Source organism: Mustela nivalis (assembly GCF_964662115.1).
Source record: "Mustela nivalis genome assembly, chromosome: Y".
In the NCBI taxonomy this organism is placed as follows: Eukaryota; Metazoa; Chordata; class Mammalia; order Carnivora; family Mustelidae; genus Mustela; species Mustela nivalis.
Genome location: NC_139041.1, coordinates 28,410,575 through 28,430,626, shown reverse-complemented (window position 1 = coordinate 28,430,626; position 20,052 = coordinate 28,410,575). Strand labels below are relative to the sequence as shown.

Below are 20,052 nucleotides of genomic sequence, written 5' to 3'. Positions count from 1 at the left end.
TTTGTGCTGTATCCCATATTGGTATGTTGTTTATCCACTTGAATTTGTCAGAAGATTTTTTTAAATTTCTTTTGATTTCTTCATTGAGCCATTGGTTTTTCAGTTTGCGATGTTTAATCTCCACAGATTTGTGAGTTTCCCTTTTTTTGCCCCTTGTTACTGATTTCTTGTTTCATACCATATTGTTTGAAAATGATCCTTGATATGATTTCAGTCTTCTCTTTGTATGGGGCCTTTTTGTATGGAGCCTATCATAAGACCTATCCTGAAGAATGTTGCATGTGCACTTAAAGAGGGTACATTCTGCTTTTTGGTGGGATGTCTCTCCTTTTTGTTTGTTTGTTCTTTTTTTTTTTTTTTATTGTGTTATGTTATTCTAACCTTTTTAAATCCACAGATTGATAATCTCTTTGGATGATCTTCTTGTCTCAATGGAGTTTGCTCTAAAGTCCATTTTGTTGGAAATAAATATAGTTACCCCAGTTTTTCTTGGTTTCCATTTTCATGTACTGTATTTTCTATCTCATTTCCAGTCTTATGCATTCTTATTGCTGAAGTGGTGCTCTTGTAGGCAGTGAATAACTACTTATGTCTTGTTTTTTTAAATCCATTCAGCCACTCTTTGTCTTTTGATTAGCGAATTTAGTCCAGTTACATTTAAAGTAATTGTTTTCTCTGTACTTACTGCTGTTTTGTTAATTGTATACTGACTGTTAATGAATTACCAGTTTAAATGTGCTTTACTTCCAGACAGTAGTATGACTCAAAAGCAAAATTACTCTTTTCCAGCAGGAATTTCAATGAAATCAAAAGCATTTTTAGTAGCTGTAAACATATTGCCTCCAGGAGTGTTTGTTTGCTTAAGATGTGTTTATTAGAGAGAGAGAGTAAGCGTGCGCGTGAATGAGTTACCTGAGCATGTGGGGGGAGGGGCAAAGGGAGAGAGAATCTCAAGCAGTCTCTCTGCTGAGCACTGAGCAGGACTGGGCTGGATCCCATGACCCATGAGATTAGACCTGAGCCTAAACCCAGTCAGAGGCTTAACTGACTGAGCCACACAGGTGCCCCACCTCTAGGAGTGTTCAATAAATCCACATTTGTCAATATTTTTTTCCTCATTGAAAGTGTCATTGAAATGTCAGCAAGACTCACATAATTTGCTCTAAGTCTAGAATTGTTTTCTTCTCACTCACAAAGAGTTGCTTATTTTTTCAGTAAAGTAGTTTTTGTATGTTCTTGTAGAAAAGCAAAACCACATGACGTGCTTTCAAAAGAAGTTTTCCTAAAAGATGTTTTTCTTTTTAATTAAAAAAATGGACATTGAGGTTGATTTTCTTCATTCCCTAAATTATGTGCATACTTTTTTATGTCTCAACTGATTAAGAGAGTACTGGAAAGAGTCCATGGTGGTACTTCCAGTTCTGTCAAGTGTAAGTCAGGGGTTCTTACTTTGTAAATGTATAAAGTTCTTGTTAATTTTAGCTGGAGGAGAGCAGGAATGTTCAGAAGCAAATGAAGATTCTTCAGAAGAAACAAGCTCAAATCGTGAAAGAGAAAGTTCAGTTGCAGAGTGAACACAGCAAGGCTGTCTTGGCAAGGAGCAAACTAGAGTCTCTTTGCAGGGAACTTCAGCGTCACAATAGAACATTAAAGGTTAGTTTTGTTCATGTTTTTTGTTTTTCAGATTGTTAGAGTGATTTTATAATCCCTATATGTACATTTGAAGTAAATCTTTGCTTTACTTGCTGTAATGGAGTGTGGTTTTAATAATGGTTGCTTGTTCCATAATCTTACGTACAACTGGTCTTATAGATTAGGTTCCTGAGCAGATGACATTGTGGGGTCCTCAGGGATGTACTACCTTGCTTACTTGTTTATTCATTTTTGCCTGGGTTTGTCCATTATAATGGTTTGTCCATTATAAATATAAGACTCACTCTGTCTATCCAGATGGTGGTTTCAGCTTCGAGGAAGAGCTTTATAGTTTGTAGTATGTGTACCTTATACTTAAGCACAGGGAATGTAGGTGGTATTGATGTTTATGGCCATAGCTTTCCTGCTTATTAAGGAAGCTTAAGGTGACCAGATAGTATGCGGATCATTAATGTAGATGATTATCACATTCTTAGATAAGAAATGAAATGCTTAGCTGAAATGAAGAGACTGGTAGGTATAGACTTGAATCAAAATGAGTTTAAGAAAGAAAAGCAGGTTGTATAGAGATGTACTGTGGATGCTGAGTGGCTAGTGTGCCTGAGTATTCTCTGCCAATCTTGAGCTATTCGGTTGTTTAAATACGTATGTGCGTTTATGTTAAAAAGTGTGTGTATATGTGTGTGTGTGTATGTATACATATAGACATAGTCTTATAAATAACCAAATAATCATATAAGGAATTGGAATGTGTGACTCAGAAAGTAGGCTGCTAGATGGGACATCTCTCTTCAGACTGATACAGAATGATATCAGTCATTCTGTCTGTCAAACCAGTAAGGAGAATATTGGGAAAATACTGAGGAAGAGTAAGACTGTGGAGAAGGTCTTTACTTGTGCTTTGGGTAGTAAGGTCTGCATAGTCAGCAAATACTTATTTAGTAGCAGGACAGTTGTTTCTCTCTGCTTATCTACTTAGGAAATATGTTTGCTTTTATTTATTTATTTTTTAAGATTTTTATTTTATTTATTTGACAGACAAGAGATCACAAGTAGGCCGAGAGGCAGGCAGAGAGAGAGAGAGAAGCAGGCTCTCTGCTGAGCAGAGAGCCCAACGTGGGGCTCGATCCCAGGACCCTGGGATCATGACCTGAGCCGAAGGCAGAGGCTTTAACCGAGCCCCCAGGCGCCCCAATATGTTTGCTTTAAATGAGAGTTTTCTCATCATAGATAAGGAGAAAGGCTTGTAGGTGAGAAACAATACTTGGGGCAGGATTACATGAAATGACATAGCAGTAACATGAGCAGTTTATGTATAAATTTATACTATACCAGTAACAGAAATTATTTTGAATAATAAGGAGGAAAATATGCAGCAGGCACAAGAAGAGGAAGAGAATCGTAAAGAAGCAACTGCACGTTTCCAGTTGACTTTAAATGAGATCCAAGCACAGTTGGAACAACATGACATACACAATGCCAAACTTCGCCAGGAAAACACCGAACTGGGAGAGAAACTGAAGAGACTTGTTGAACAGTATGCACTAAGAGAGGAGGTAAACATGTTTTGTGTTTTTAGATAACGTCTTGTTATTTTGAATAACTTTCCACCTTTTATTAATAAAGACTATGGTCACAGGACAGTATTTTAAAACTTGTGTACACATGGTAGTGGTAGTCAGGCATTCATTAGATAATTCATTAGGAAATTGTTAGGCACACTGTGAACTGAATGACTAATTGGGGATCATCACTGATGACCTAGGATCTTTAGATTTGGATATGTGCGGTATCTTCTGCAAGACCTGTTGAGTGGTATTTGTTTTCCATGTGTTACTTGAATATTGTAATTTTAACATATAAATTGTTTTTCCCATATCCAGTGTGAGGGTAAATAAATACATAGCCCACCAGTATCCAGGATCTCAGACTTCCATGGTAATCCATCGTAAAGCTATGATACTAAAATGTATAGTACCATAGCATTCTACCTTCCATACTTTTGGGGAGTAAAAAAGAAACTTTTAACAAAATACCCAGTCTTCTTGGTTATCACACACAGTAAATTTACAGGAATGATTAATAGCTCACAGTTGCAGTTATTTTGCAGACTAGTCTGGAAGTACTGTGATATCTAGCTTAAGAGGAAATTGGTGATAACATGCTCGTTAAATTTTGTTACTTTCAGAAAAAATAATGAATACTGTTATGCTGAAAATAAATAAATTTAATAAAAAAAATAAAAAAAATAAAACATTACAGGGGAAAAATTACTTTTCAGAGTTCAAAAAATTACTTTCAGAGTTCAAATGTACAGGGTGAGAGACTTTGGGTTTTCTAAAGGGTACATTTCTCTGCCTTTATTATGCTTTAAGGTTAGTAAAAGGTATGGTAACTGACAGTAATAATTTTATAAAAGTATAATATTTGAAAAAAAGGGGAGTAGTAAAATGTGGCATTATGTGTGTTGAACTCCTAACAAAGCAGATTAAAATTACTAATTTAAAAATACTCTGACCAATTTAAAATGGTAAATTTTAAAATGGTGTATTTTATTCCCCAAAACAAACCTAAAAACAATTTCTATGGCATTTATCCAATTTGACTTCAAATTTTAGATTGTTTTAACTTAACAGTGTTACTTACAGCCTTTAGAAACATATATAGGATTTGAGTATTTTCCTAACCATTCTCATTTATCTTTTGACAGCAAATCTGTGTGTAAGCATATCCAGGGTGTCATATTACTTCACTCAGCACTATTTGAATGCATATCTTGAAATAGAAAGATTCTCGTGAAGCAGAAACACAGTTGCTATTTCATACCAAAATATTTAGTCATAATAATTTAATTGACTACCTTGTCACTACCCACATTTTTCTCCTCCCCAGTCGCCTACAGAGGAACCCCCTAAGATTGTTTGAATCAGATCCAGACAAGTTTTATGCATTTCATTGGTTATGTCTCAAGTCTTTTTTCAATACAAGTTTCCCATCTCTGTGTTTTCTCTGTGTAGTTTGTTTATTGAAGAAACTCCTTTTCAGGCCTACAGAGTGGATGATCTTTTCAGTACATTTATAAAGTCCTCATTTTCTTAAAATTTTCTTTCAGGGGCGCCTTGGTGGCTCAGTGGGTTAAAGCCTCTGCCTTCCACCCAGGTCATGATCTCAGGGTCCTGGGATCCAGCCCCACATCAGGCTCTCTGCTCAGCAGGGAGCCTGCTTCTTCCTCTCTCTGCCTGCCTCTCTGCCTACTTGTGATCTCTGTCTGTCGAATAAATAAATAAAATCTTAAAAAAATTTTTTTTCTTTCATTTTTTTTGTTGAAACAAATGACTGCCTACTTTGTTATTACAGTGGCATATTTTGAAAGTGTATGTTCAAATCATATTACACATAAGTCTTGTTTTAGGTATTATAGAATTTTCTCTCACCTGCCACTTTTTTGGAGATGGGGTCAGAATATAATTTAATAATTTAAACAAATTATTTGTAGTCAGAGACAAATCTAGTGCACCCCTTAAAACTTAGTTAGATGACTCATTATTAACTAATATTTCTTCCTATCACATAGAATATTGAAACAAAAAGTTGTAATGTTTCTGCATCTGAAAAGGATGTTCTGATGACTTTATTATTTAGAAATACTTCTTCACAACCTAGCTTGGGTATAATGCTGACCTGTTTTCAGTTTACTAAGTGTTTTATGTGGTCAGGCACCAAGCACATTAAATACTGATTTTTATAGTAACTTTGGAAAGTACATGTATGGTTGCCTCTCAAAGATAAGGGAGCTGAGATTCATCAAGGAACAGGATTTGTCCAAGGCCATCCATTGAGCCAAGATTCAACTGCAGGCCATTCCTACCAATTATTATGATATTATCTATACTAAGAAATTTGGGAAAATTTAATGCGAAAAGTATCCATGAATAATGTGTGTGATGAATGGCTTCAGTGGTTTGATCATCTTAACCGACTGGGTTTTTTGGTTGTTCTTATTTTTTGGTGGTGGTTGTTTGGTTGTTTTAATAGCTGGAGCCTGATTTTCAGTGTTGAGCAGAAAACAGGAAATAACAAAGCTATTGATTGGGTGAGACCCCAACAACAAAGATGATCTCAGGTTGGTAGTCAGAGGAAGTCATTTCAGCAGTTGCAGAGTGGCTTGCAAGTTGGCAATAGTTGCTTCTGCAAATACAAGGGTAGAAAGACCCGGTGTTACTACTTACTGTAGTATGAGCAGGAAGAACCGGAAAGGGAATTATTGTTAACTTGTGTTGTATTCCCTCCCCAATGTATACCATTTTTTATTGAGTGATGGAAGAAATTCTTTATTTTCTGTAGCATATTGATAAAGTGTTCAAACATAAGGACCTGCAGCAACAGCTTGTGGATGCCAGGCTTCAGCAAACAACACAGCTCATAGAGGAAGCTGATGAGAAACACCAAAGGGAGAAAGAATTTGTAAGTACTGTTTCCTAGAAACATTACCAATCATAAACAATCATTTAAAATACATAACTTCATTCAGTGTTTTATATAGACCTGGGATGCAATTCGATTTTTTACTGTAAAGATTGAGAAATGTTGGAATACATTCCGCTTTTTATTTCTGATAAAATTTTCTTACAAAAATAGACTTGGAACTATTAGACCATTTAGTGGAAATACCTGTAGATGGTGACTTTGTTCATGTGTAGAAAGTTATCTTGGTTTTTAATCATGCGGCATTTTCCCCTTAATAATAATAATATTATTTTGTGTGTCAGTAATTGTGAACATAGTGAAATCTCATGTTTAACATAAACAAATCAAACTATATATGTTTAATTTAGTTTAAATAAATTGTAGACTATTTGATCTAGCATTTGACATTTCATTCAAGTAATCTAGATGCCGAAGTAATTATAAGATGAAATGCTTAGTTCCTGAGTCTTCTCAGGATGTGGACAACCCCCTAGTAAATCTGAGTTTAGAGAGATGGATTTTTCAAAGCATGGACACCTTTAATACAATGCAGCAATGATACAGCAGTGTACAACTGAAGTATCTGTTACCATTTCCAACCTGGATATAAAGAGAGTGTGTGTGTGTATACCTATATACTTATGTATCTAAGTATCCATACATTACATATATACTTTCTGGTTGGATTACAAATCTTTAAGGCTTATTTGTAGTATATGTGATATTCAAATTCAAAGACTGAATTTCACAACTGTCTACCATACAACTTTACTATATAATTTTCATAAAAACCCAGGTACAAAATTAGACCCTCCTCTTTCTGGCTTTTAAAAATATAACCAGAAACCTGATGTCTGTTTGAACTATTTTGCTCTGTGTATCTTTCTGCCTGCCTCATCTTGCCTGTCTCATGGAGTAGAAGGGTTTCTAAACCACCTAGATAACATCAAGATTTTGTGTTTGGTGCTTTGCTTTACACAAGATTTTGTGTTTTGTGCAGCACTGTTTTAGGCTTCTAAGTGTAAATGGCTGATTTTGTTCACCTAAGCATGATTATTTAACTCAGTTTTATAAACCTTATTGTGCTTCCAAGTACTTTTTCTCCTTAGGTGGTTTAAAGATATTTCCCACATTTCACAGTATTGGCAAGTGGTGCAGATCAAAGAAATACATGGAAATTGCTATAATAGGATTCTTGACCTATGATTCTTGCTAAAATAATGAGAGGGAACAGGAAATCCAAGTATCCGGTCATTTGACATTTTAGCCACATGTATAATTACTGTTACTATTTTGCCAGAATGTTTCTGTTTTCTAGTTATTAAAAGAAGCAACAGAATCGAGGCACAAATATGAAGAAATGAAACAGCAAGAAGTACAATTAAAACAGCAGGTAACTTGACAACAGAGGATAGTAGAATTTGTGAGTCTTGTTGTTCCCAGCCAATGCCAGCTAGAACTGAAAAATAGACCTCTTGGAATGTTCTTCTTCATTTACGGTAACTAAGTCATCGTAAGTTGACTAGAGTTTTTCTCAGATTAGCACTGTGAGTCCTGGGTCTCAAAGAATCCCTTATTCCCAAACCAATCTGAATAGCTGGTGAACATATTTTTAGTGTCCTTTTTCTACTGTCCTAGATTATTTTCTCCAGGGTCTTTTGAATTTTATTCTATGAGGAAAATAAAACAGGCAGAAAATACATACCTTGTTGTATGTAGTTTTAAAAACCTGCATATGCTCACCAAATTCACTTGCAGGTTAGTGTGTGTACATTTCTAAGCACGAATTGAGATTCTTTGTTTACAGTTCAACTTTCTTAAGTGTTGCTTAGTGTGCGATAAAGAAAGCAGATGTGGCATCCTCGCTTTAGGAAAAGATCCAGGAAAGATCATGCTTCCATCTCTAAAAGTTTACTATTATCTACCTAGTGTTTATAGACAGTAACAATTAGGTATTTACCCACATAATTTATTCTTTTAGTTAACCAAATTATGTTTTGTTGAAAAATTATCACATATTTTAAAACTTTATTAAATGGTGTTTAACATAAGGACTCTCTTAATTCTAAAATATACTCCTATATTAAGAATGACACAGATGTTGATCAGCAGCCCTTTTGTGAATACTCTTTATCACTTTGGGAACAGTTTTCAATGTGATATTAGTGATGAAACTAGTAGCCTCACTTAGTGTGAAAATTGAAGAGGAAACAGATAGGAGAAGTCTTTTGTTGTTATGAAGCATAAGTTATGGCTCTGCTTAGCATGTTTCTAGAAACTTTAAATCTTTGCTTATTAGCCCTGCACACTCAGAAGTCCATATAAAAGGGAAAGAGGATTCATGTGGAGAAGGTATATATGTGTATACAGCTTTGGAAAATGTTCTTTAAAGTGGTACTGTTGACAGTTTCTTCAGTATCAGTCAGCAAAGGGCCTTTGACCAAGCTTCCAGGCAACTCTGATTCCATTGGGCTGTTTCATTACAACTTCTATTGTCTGTACTTGTGTGTCACCATGGGTCAACATGTTACCTGGTCATTATTTTGTATCCTTTGCTGTCACCTCCTTGTATCCTACTCCCTAAATATGGCTGTTTTTTCCAAGTCTCAGTCTCACAAGTCAGTTTCCAGCATTTGTTGAGAGAAGAGTCATAATGGTGTGTCTTGACCGTAAGACAGCCATGTAAGTCCAGGTGTGATGGGAGTTGCCACTTCTAACTACCCGGTGTGGCCCAGCATTGAGCTCTTGGATGGGACAGTCTATCTGGGTGTTACATTTTCAGTACATGCAGACCATGCCCAAACTGTCATAACTTCTAATCTCCCTCAAGTATCCAACTGCTCCCTTTTCTTCCCTGAGCAACACCAGTGCTCCGACTGCAGGCCAGCACCCTTGGAAACCCTGTCACTGTGTGTCCCTCTACAGACTGCTTATAAAGCCTCCTCAGTATTTTCCACTTTGTTCCTGTTTCTATTCAACCTGGCCTTCCTTATCTTTCTCTTTCTATGAGAGTGATTTGGTTATCTTATAGTTATCTTGTCCACCTGTTACTGATAACACTTCCTTTCAGTCTGTTTTTCCTTCCCATGTGTGGCAGAACTTGCTTTAAAATGCTGTTTCCCATATGACCCATTCCATGTAATATCTGGGTAGACTGGTTCCATCATATCACATCCTGTCCTTCCCCATCATGTTGATTTGGTTTTGTATATTCTCATTAAGCACTGAAGAAAATGAAAAGATACCACTTATTATTGTAAGTGGTATTATTATTATTATTATTATTTCCAGGCCTCTGATTGTGTTTTATTCTTTTCTAAACTTTTCTTTCCTCATCCTGAACATAATATAATCATATATTATAGTTACGTATAATATGTAACATGTAACAAATAATAATTATGTAATATTTACATAAAATTAATTATGTTCATATATGGAGATAGTCTCCAAAGGGTTTCCCCTGGTCTACATAAAACAATTCAGCCCATCCTGAGGCCTAGCTCAACACTCAGATCTGTAAGCTTTATGTTCTGGCCACTACAATGCATGTTCCTCCCCTTTGCTGCAACTCCTTTTCTAAGGGGAAGAAAAAAGTGACTGAGCATGCTGTGTTCTTTTTGGGTTGCTCAGTTAGCATTATCTTCCCAGCTATAATTTAAAAATTTCTTGAGGGTGGGCATTAAAGAAAAATGAGCATCTCTACCTTAATTTAACTTTTCTTTTTCTCTTCTCTCACTAAATTCGTTGTCCCCAACCAGACTATTCAGCTTGTTTTGTTTTCCTGCCTATATTAAGGAAAAATTTAACCTTGGTATCAAGGGAATAAATATGCAGGCTACTAATATAAAAGAAGGATTTCTTTTCCAACAAGTTTTTCAGGTTTGTGTACAGTGGGTTGTGCATAAAGCATTGGAGTTATAGGGAATTTATAGTTACAGGAAATTTTTAGTTTTCATTATAATTGACATACTACAGCTACTAAAGGGTTGAACCTTTCAAACATTATAATTAGGTTCAGTCAACAACATTTTGAAAGTTTAAGAGGATTTCTTCTATGTAGCACTTACAAGTAACTAATGTTTCACCATATTATGTCTTTTGCAAGTCTTCCGGATTCTGAATTGCTTATCTGGAACTCAGAATATTTGCTACTTTTTTTCTGTAGCTTTCTCTTTATATGGATAAGTTTGAAGAATTCCAGACTACCATGGCAAAAAGCAATGAACTCTTTACAACCTTCAGGCAGGAAATGGAAAAGGTATTTACATGATTTTAGTAGAATATTAGCACTAAATTTATATGAGGTCATTTAAACGTAATTAGTACTTGGATGAGTATATATTGAACTGATATGATCTTAATGTGATCTTTTCTGATCTTCATCTGGCATTTTGTCCTGAAATTACCCCGAGTTGCTCATGATCTTGATGCTCTCATAATTCTATCATCACCAATAATAATTCTTTTTAAAAGCAACTTATAATTAGAAGTAGATTTTGTTTTTAAAAGAACACTTCAGATGTCCTCCACCTGGTTTTCAATAAAGCTTTAAGTAAATAAAAATCTAGCTCAGGGAAGTTATGGTATTTTTGGTTAAAATAGATTATACCTGAGAATCTAGGTAAGCTGAGTGTATTTTTAAGTCTTAAATGTGATCTTTATTTCATAAATATATGGGGACAGATGTCCTTATGAAGCTTACAAATGCTGTTAAAATTCAGTGTAGAAAATTGGTTGTGGTCACTCCAGTTCAGAAAGGGGTCTAAGTGGCAATTTTAGGGTACAGTTACCTACCTCTTCCTCCCCCAAAATAAATTAACAGCCACCTTGGTTTGGAGTGTGGACTTTGGAACTGAGTTTTGTTATTTGCATTGTGGAACTTTTGTAGGGGCAAATGATTTAGCTTGGCATTTCCCCCTTTCAAATTGGGATTTAAAAAGAAATGGTGGTCAAGAGAGGATAAGTAACAGTAAGGCTGGCATTTTGTAGCCATCCAGTACATATCAGGCATGACTGTTACTAGGTCTTACAAGGTGGTGGGGAACACATGCTCATTGGTCAGATTTCTTGGATTAATAATTTTGGTCGTCACTTACGTAGACCTTGGACAAGTTGTTTTAACTTCTCTGTTCCTTCATCGTTAAGAATGGGAATTACAGAAGTATCTACTATATTTCAATCACTGCTTAGCCATGTTAAGTAGAGTATTTTAGATATTTTAACACCCAGTAGTGTGTTGAATTCAGCAAGCAGGAGATTTGTTATACCGTCAGTCCTTTCAGGGAAGTGTTCCAGTGGCAGGGAAACTCTGCCGGAAGTGTTAGCTGGACTCTATCCATGAGTGTCACTGATGCAGAGCAGCTCAGGCCAGGGACTCCTTAGTTTGCTGCCATTCTGGCAAGCTTGCTGGATTGGAACACATTGCGTTCCTCTGTGCTAGTTGCTAGTGCCTGTAAAGATCCCCGTTGGCAGCACTGAACTGAGATTTTAGAGGAGCTCCTGCCACAGCCCTTGTCCTACTCTGCCTCGTGGGACTTTTCTGTGTAATTTCCTATGGCCCAGGGCATTGGCTCTGCCTTATCCTAGTTTCCCTTAACAGTGCTTGATACAGTATCTTTACAGGAACAGAGCTAATGTGCAGACCAATAATAAAGGAATGTTGGAAAGATGGGTAATTGATGGGCAAAGTTGAATCTAATTTTGAATTTTGGAGAATTCAGGTCCTGTAACATTAATTTGAGAAACTCTCTTACTTTACCTCCATTTTATCTTTAATACAATCTTGAAATAGAATAATCTTGTGAATTGTGAAGATGGTTAAAGCTAAGGATATAATAATTTCAGTATCATTTTCCTTATCACTTGCCTGAATTATCTGGCTTTTACTTCTGATACTTGATAGGGTTTTAGCTTCTTAAACTCTTTGTGGACTCAGAATGTCTGTCTTTCCAAGAATCTGATGAATTAGCTTAGTGTAATATCTCTACACAAAACTTGAGATCCAGGACACTCTTTGATACAGTTTAGGGGAGAAGCTGGTCCCATCCTTCCTTTGCTCCCTCTAGCTGGAATAAATGGCACTGCAGTCTTAACTGAAAGAGTTCAGAGTGTGGTGGCATCTGAAGTTCCCATGTGCTGCTTCCTCTGAAATTGAGATCAAGTTTGTTGTTATTCTGGTAATATGAAACTCCTCCTGGCTTGGTTCCTGCTGCTGCCACTGTAAGGGCTTCTGCTATATCAGTTCTGCTAAAATCAAGCATTGCTGCTGTCAGCAAGACATGCACAGCTATCGGCTGGATGAAGCAAGTGCATTGATGAGGGAGGGGGAAGAACAATATAAAATACTTTAGTGGTGGTTATAGGAATGCACATAGAATTTAAATTTGCAATTGTGTTGATTCACAGATGACAAAGAAAATTAAAAAACTGGAAAAAGAAATGATAATATGGCGTACCAAATGGGAAAATAATAATAAAGTACTTCTGCAAATGGCTGAAGAGGTGAGAAGTCTTTGCCTGAATGAACAGTGAACATTCATTTATTTCAGTAGTCAGGCAGGCTGGAACTTCTAGAGGTTTCCTTATATGATCTCTTGCCTGCAGTAAGTTAGGTTGTCTTAGGTGAAAGTTCAAAATTCTTTCCCTAACCTTTTAGCTCAGGGTTGTCTTATAGATCCCTATAAAGTAACTAGATTTTGCTTTCCTCTACAGCAAACCTAGCTTATACAGACTTAACACTTGTTAAACTGGATGCAAACCCCCCCCCCCCACAATAGCTTATGATTCATTAGATCGGACGTGTGTCCTCAAATTTTGTATTTCTAACAAGTGTCCAGCCTATGTTCCTATTACTCAAGAAGCCCACAACTTGAGAATCCCAACTTTTCCAGGAAGATCACCTTATTCAGATTTCCTATGGACAAAGCACAATCTTTTAACCCAGTTGATTTTCCATCTTGACTTACTCATTTCCAAAGGCAGCAAAGTTCTTTTTGTAAGGTTTGCTGTGAAGGAAGCTGAAGTATATTCCACTTATAATGAGTAAATTTCTCACTGTCATAAACTGGATAGAAGTAGTTATAACGTCTCATGAGAGAAAATACTAGGGTTAAAAAATGGTGGAAAGGAAGAAAAATTGAAGAAATGAGCACTATAAATTAAAGTCCTGACTGTTGTTAATACTTAAGTTGATATAAATACTTGAAATCAAGAAGTGGAGTTTGAGTACTTCAAAGAAGAATGAAAAAAGTGTACTTACCCTTTTGCATTGCTACAGAATAATTTTAAGTATTTTAAATATCAAAACAGAGGGAGGTTCAACAGATGACCAAAGTTAGTTTATAGTATAAGCACAGATTTCTTAATTTAGTTTTCTTTTGTATGCAATAATAAAATTTCTATTTACATGCAGAATGGTTGCATGAATTCTTTTTTTTTTTTCCCCCCCATCTCAGAAAGCTGTCCGTGATAAAGAGTACAAGGCCTTTCAGATAAAACTGGAACGGTTGGAGAAGCTGTGTAGAGCTCTCCAAATGGAAAGAAATGAGCTCAGTGAGCAGGTGGAAGTCCTGAAAGAGCAAGTCAATGTAAATGCAGTGAATGTAGATTTAGCTGCACCTCTGATACGGCCCTGCACTGCTCTTGTTTCTCAGGATGAGTTGAAGAGTTCCTCTAGTAAAGCTCCAGGAGTATACCTGGATGCTGAGCTCGAGGGAGTAAATGAAACAAAACACAGCTCCAAAACCCTCTCTACATGATCTCTTCTAGACACTGATTCAGTTCACTAACGTGAAGTGTGATCACTGTATTGAGTGGTATTTTGTGTATAACTTTTCAGTGTTAGTTACTGTTGGTTTTGTAGTGAACGCTCTTAACTTTTTCTATTATATCTGTATGTTTCAAGAATTATTGGACTGTGTGATACAGGAGGCTGCTAAGCAGTTTTGCATTGTTTTGATGTATACACTTCTACAGCTGTATTGCACACCTGCCTTACCTTCCCCTTCCCTGGAATACATGTGTTCATTGCTAATACTTTCACTTTGTGTATTCATTTGCCTTAATCCTGCCCCTGTGTGAGTATCACAATTGGAAGTTGTTCCAAGAATGGTTTCCCAATGTGAAAACTAATACTGATTTCAACTCTGTAGCCCACTGATACAAGAAGGAAGGAAGGGAGGGAGGAACAAAGGAAGGAAGGAAAAAAGAAAGATGAGTTTTGTCTAGTAGCTCATTTAAATGCCATCTGAAAATAAAGCTCAAGTGTGGGATAAGACCTAAGCAAAGCAAATTTGATATAGATTCAGTTATTTAATAATATTTTGGTCACTTGCAAATTGAGATGAATGCAAGATTGTGGTACAATATGTATATGAAGATATCATTTGTAAAGAAAATAGCATAAGCAAGGGATTGGAAAAACAGGTTTCATGCTTAAGTCACTAAAGATAGTTCTACTGCTTCGGTTTCAGCTTAGAACACATGTTGAAAGGGGAAAAAAAAAAAAGTATCTAGTTCCCTGCCTTTACCATGGCAAAATTTCTGAATTTTGTAATTTTTCTCCTTACTTTTTTATTTCAGTGTTCAACAGCTAGTCTTATGTATGTGTTCCTGTCATCTTTATGACCTCAAATGGGTTGAAAAATGAAAATTACCTAATGGGTAAAAGAGGCTGGAATGTGAGGTACTTGTAAATGTTCACCACTGACCATGATCGTTAAGGAATAGACAGTGAGAGAAAAGAAATTTACATGACATTTGACACTGCTAGTCTGCCAGGATGAGGCAAAACCAAACACCACCCTCCCGCAACTTTTTAAAAGGCCCTCCATCAGGCTCCAAAACCCACTACTTTGAGGGGAAATGAAGGTTTTGTGTCACAAATATAATTTACCTTAAAAAATAATACTAATGATCATATCACACCAGAACCCTGATGCATGTAAGGTCTTATCATTTTACTATGGTAGTTAAGTGCCTCCTGCACTTCTTGGTGGTACTTGTTTTGTGTGGAGGTTAAATCTTGGGCCAAAAGCAGTGTGGATCAGAGCATGTGCTCTACCATTTTGTGTTTAGTAGGTTTATGTTAGATATTGTGTAAAATAATATAAGACATTGACAAGATCTGGATTTTGTTTGGGAAGCATTTGGTTTCCTCTCAGAATTTTTTTCTCTGGTTAGCAGGAGAAAAGGTAGTTTACGACAAGGATTCCCTTCCAAGTAGCTTCGTAGTATGGGCGGTATGTACTATATTCTGGAACAGGAGTTGTCAAACCATTTCTGTATTGGCTAGGGCTGCTTTCATACTACAACGCTTGAGTCGAGAAAGTCTTAAAATATTCACTAACTGGCCTTTGTTTGTCAGCCTGTTTAAAAAACCTTGTAGCTGGCCCAGGAAAAGTTTAAATGTTGCAATCAGTTAAATTATGTTTGTTGTACTATTTTGTGGAATCCTCTGGAGTTGCAAAATCAATAGTGTCAGTGGACTCCAAGGTGTAGAAAAAAAACATGGCTGTACAAAAATAGGCCATTTCGTTTTCATGTGTGTAGAAAATACATTTTGTGGTCGTGAGACCAGTATTTTTAAAATTATATATTAACTGTCTTTTCCACACCTGGTTATCACAGTTCATCTCTCAGGTGTTAACAGAAACATCTACCTCTTTCAAACTGTAACTGAAAATACCCCCCAAAAAGGATGCAGTACTGGATAAACTGCTCTATTTTTTCGCTAATATCTTTCATGAAGATAGAGAATTGATGAAACAGCCATATTTTGCTTTTCAAAAACATTTTGTAGAGATTTTTTGCTAATGTGAATCTTATTTTATCTACTCTGTTATGGTTGAATAAATATGTGATGGCTAATTTAACAGTGTCTGTGTATTCTTTATACTGCTTGTAACTTCACTTGTGACATTCAAGCTCAAAGATAATTGCTCTAAATACGTGGTTTCTCAGGTCTTAAAACACAGCTAATTAATTATTACAGAGGAGATTACCTTCTGATGTTGGTTAAAACAATTTTATTCCATCAGAGCACTGTAAGGACTCCCCCTCACCCACATAAAGTAGGGGATGGTAAATAATGTTTGCGGTGTACCCATGATTTTCTCTGGTCCTAGCAAGCCTTACCAAGGGACAGTTGCATATAGAATGTTTTTTGTCTTTTTGTTTAACCAACTGTTGACAGTATATGGTGCAGTTGATCTAATCCTGTACAAGCAAGTGAGGGAGTATTTTTTAGTGGAATAACCTGGGAGAAAACTAATATTTGAGTACCATGCTAAGGTACAAGTTAAAAAATAAAGTCGAGAGTAACATCATGCAAAATGCCAGGAGTCTGGCCCTACACTGTGAAACAACCAGATTTTAAAACTTTATGTCAAAGAAGGGTTATCTAATGAGTGCAAAGATAACATATAAAATAGATCATATATCTGATCAGGTATACTATTCAGGAGATAACAAGAACAGCAACAACAAAAAAGACCATTAAAAACTAGGTAGAAGGACTTGGATAGATATTCCCCTTTTTAAGACCCTGGTAATCATTAGTTACCCATATGAAATGAAGCTCAACAGTTAGTGACGTGTGAACCAGTATCATGAGACACCACTTCATATTCAGTAGACCAAATAATACTAGTAAACACTAGGAAAAATAAGGAGAGAATATGGAGAAATTGGAACTCTTGTACGTAGCTTAGGGGAATGTAAAGTAGTGCACATGCTGGGCGAAAGAGTTTGGCTGCTCCTCAAACGGGGAGTGAGTGACATGCCAGGATGGCAGCATAGGTATTCTCAGTTTCAAACCCCCTCCCCCACCCCAAGAACCACCAATAGCTGTCCATGGACAAGATGCTACTGACAGAATTGCTAGAATATGCAGGTGAGGCTGGGAGCCTCCCTGCACCTCAGGGATTGTGACAGACTGCTTGAGAAGAGCCAGAGGAAAGGCTACATGCTGATCTCATTGTCCCTCCCCCAGGCCAGTGCAGCACCTTGAGGAGAGGTCTCCCTGAACCTGTGTTTCCTCCAGTGGGAAGAGAGGATGCAGGGTGGACAACCAGCCCCTTCTCTCTCCCTGCTGCCCACATTGTGGATCACTTTGTTGTAGCCACTACTTTAATCTCACACACAGGGGAGTCTGCAGGGCCCGGCCACTGGGAATCTTGAGGTGATAGAGAAGGGGTAGGGATTCACAGGGATCTCGGCAGACTGAATGCATACCTTCAGTGCCCGAGTTATATTCCCAACTGGTGGCTTTGCTCATCTGCAGAGCCAAAGTGGGAGTGTACTCTGATCACGGAACTCGGCAGGGGCAGGTCTGTGTGACATGGGTCCTCAAATGAGTCTTGCCAGCCATAAAGCCTGGTTGACCCTGTGCAGTAAGGTTGATGAATCCCCACCCCACCCACGGTGGAGACTGCCTTCCAGCACCATCTGAGCTGCAGGGCTGCTGACTCTTCCTGGGAGCTGTGTGGCCTAGTGGCACTTGAACTTAAAGCTGACAGAACCGATAATTTGCAGAACAAAGTCAGTGGCCCATATCAGCCAGGGAAATTGGGATGCCAGTTGGCTTGAGTTAGGACGGTAAATGAAGAGATCTATTGGCTTTAGAACTGCTTTCCCCCCTGTGCCTGGGGAGGGAAGCTAATTGGTAGTGTCACTCATCAGTGAATACAGACTTCATTCAATCTGTCCTACGAGGAAACCTAATGACAGTGCATGCGAAGCTATGTGGCCCACTCAACAGGCATCTGCACAGTAGCACTTGTGGACTCCCCCCAAATACAGAGCAAACCTGGTGGCCTCTCCTTCCCAGGAAATTTAGGGCATTCTCGGGCCTCATTTGGACTCCTAACAATGAGCTGTACAGGACATGGGTCCCCCTCCTGCTGCCCTGCCGTGTCAGGGCAACTAATGCATCAGCCGACTGGGTCTGGTGTCCAGTCCTGGCCATAGAAGCTTTGCCACAGAATCCAGGCAATGCAGAGCCAGTCCTACAGCCTCACTTGTCTATGGAACAAAGCCACTAGTCCTACCCAACGGTTAGGGTTGGGTCCCCGTGCCCATCCCAAAAATACGCTCTGAGAGTTGGCCCCACCTGCCCAAGACTTCACCCAGCAGCAGACGTAGCCAGAAACCCAAACTGAGCTGATGTGACTAACCACATCTGCCAAAACAAACCTGTAGTGCTCGCTTTGGCAGCACATATACTAAAATTAGAATGATGCAGAGAAGATTAGCATGGCTCCTGCGCAAGGATGACATGCAAATTCGTGAAGCGTTCCATATTTTTAGGTAATGCTTGGATATGCCTAAACACTTCCCCAGCCTCCCTTTCTCATCTCTGCAGTGAACAGAATCATCCAGATCATCAACAGCTGAAGAATGAACAAGAAGAAATGCTCAAAGAAAGACTTGCTAAAAATAAATTGGTTAAAGAAATGCTGAAAATGAAAGCAGACCTAGAAGTCCAGAGTGCTCTCCTGAACAGAGAGAGGGACTGCCTTAGAATGGCTGAGGAAGTCGAGCGAACCCGGACTTTGGAATCTAAAGCGATCCAAGAGAAGGAGCAACTGAGGTCAAAGCTGGAAGAGCTGTATGAGGAAAAGGAGAGAATATTCCAGGAGATGGAAATGTTAAAGGAAGCAGGTGGAGTGTCTTGCTGAGGAAAACGGGAAGTTGGTCGGTCACCAACACCTGCATCAGAAGGTTCAGTACGTGGTGCGGCTGAAGAAGGAGAATGTCAGGCTTGCAGAGGAGACAGAAAAGTTGCGTGCTGAAAGTGTGTTTTTATAAATAAATTATTTTTAAAAAAGAAAAGAAAAGGAATGAGTCTTAAGGATCTTGGGCAACTACCTACCTAGGCATCAGCTTTCTGGAGACTTTCCTCTTGCAAAAGCAAGCCCTAGCCCAGCACATTTAACAGCTGAACCAAGGAGTGTAATTACTAACTGTGTATGTGGCATTGGGGGCTGACCTTCAAGTTTCCGATGCATGTTCTGCATCCGTCCTCACCGTGTGGCAGTCGGCAGTCTGCTGTTCCAAAGTTACCATCCCATTTCAAAGCTTTGAATCAACTGTAAATACTGGGGAAACCTTTTGCCATTTTAAAATAAAAAGCCCTAGTTAAGATTTACAGTGGTTGGTAGTGTCCACAAGATGGCAGGGAAGTAGGAGGAGGCACCTTTCAACCTGTACCCTAAAGTGAGCTGATTACCTACCAAAGAACTCCGATCACCCATGAAATCAGCCTGAGATCAGAATTATACACGTCTGGATCTCTACAGGGGCAGAAGACGCCAGTGGGCAGGTAAAGCGGAATGGGATTGGCAGACTGCTATCAGAAGATAAAGAAAAGGGGGAGGGAGCCACCACAGGTGACTCCTTGGAAAGTAATATCTCTTACACCAATGAGAGTGCCCTGCATCTGGGAACCAGCATTTAACTTGAAGACTGGTTTGGTTGAAAGCACTAAATAAGAGCAAAGGATCGCGGGGTGGGGGGGTGGGGGGGATTGTGGGAATCGGGGTGGCTAGGGACAGGGGCTTAAGTCCCAGGTCCCAGGACAGCCTCCCCTGGCGCTGAGCCCAAGAGAGTGCAGCGGAGAAACCAGGTCTAGGTCCCTAAGATGCCAGCGCGCCTGAGAATGCATGGGTTCTGGCTCCTGTGAGGGGATGGGAGCCATGCCGGAGGGCAAAGCCTGAGATATGCATGTCCCTCATCCTTCCCTGAGAGAGTTACAAAGGCCCAGCCAGCGTTCTTTGACCCGCGCCATTGTTTCAGAGCCTAAGACGCACGCCCCCAATCTCTCCCCTGACAGAGGTGCACAAAAGCCCAGCCTGGTGCTTTCAGACCTGCGCCCTGTTCTCAGAGCCTGAGACACGCGCGACCCACAGCCACCCCTGAAAGAGGTGCACG

General features: G+C 38.5%; 1 protein-coding gene and 1 pseudogene across 8 annotated transcripts in view; one reads left to right on the top strand and one right to left on the bottom strand.

Annotated features, from left to right (window-relative positions):
• LOC309856869 (gamma-taxilin-like) overlaps positions 1–15,995 on the top strand; it is a 39,806-nt gene extending 23,811 nt beyond the window's left edge. For 4 of the 7 annotated variants that reach the window (XM_082718653.1, XM_082718651.1, XM_082718652.1 and 1 more), the window contains 7 exons: positions 1,483–1,653; positions 3,015–3,209; positions 5,998–6,117; positions 7,439–7,513; positions 10,289–10,381; positions 12,529–12,624; positions 13,578–15,995. In XM_082718653.1, coding sequence (XP_082574779.1) covers positions 1,483–1,653; positions 3,015–3,209; positions 5,998–6,117; positions 7,439–7,513; positions 10,289–10,381; positions 12,529–12,624; positions 13,578–13,880 — 1,053 coding nt within the window. In that variant the 3' untranslated portion in view covers positions 13,881–15,995. The remainder of the gene's footprint in view (positions 1–1,482; positions 1,654–3,014; positions 3,210–5,997; positions 6,118–7,438; positions 7,514–10,288; positions 10,382–12,528; positions 12,625–13,577) is intronic. The other 3 variants (XM_082718654.1, XM_082718655.1, XM_082718656.1) reach the window with 2 other exon arrangements.
• The window catches only part of LOC309856874 (putative protein FAM10A5 pseudogene), a 352,871-nt pseudogene that overhangs the window by 252,340 nt on the left and 80,479 nt on the right, over positions 1–20,052 (bottom strand). The gene's annotated exons all lie outside the window — the stretch shown is intronic.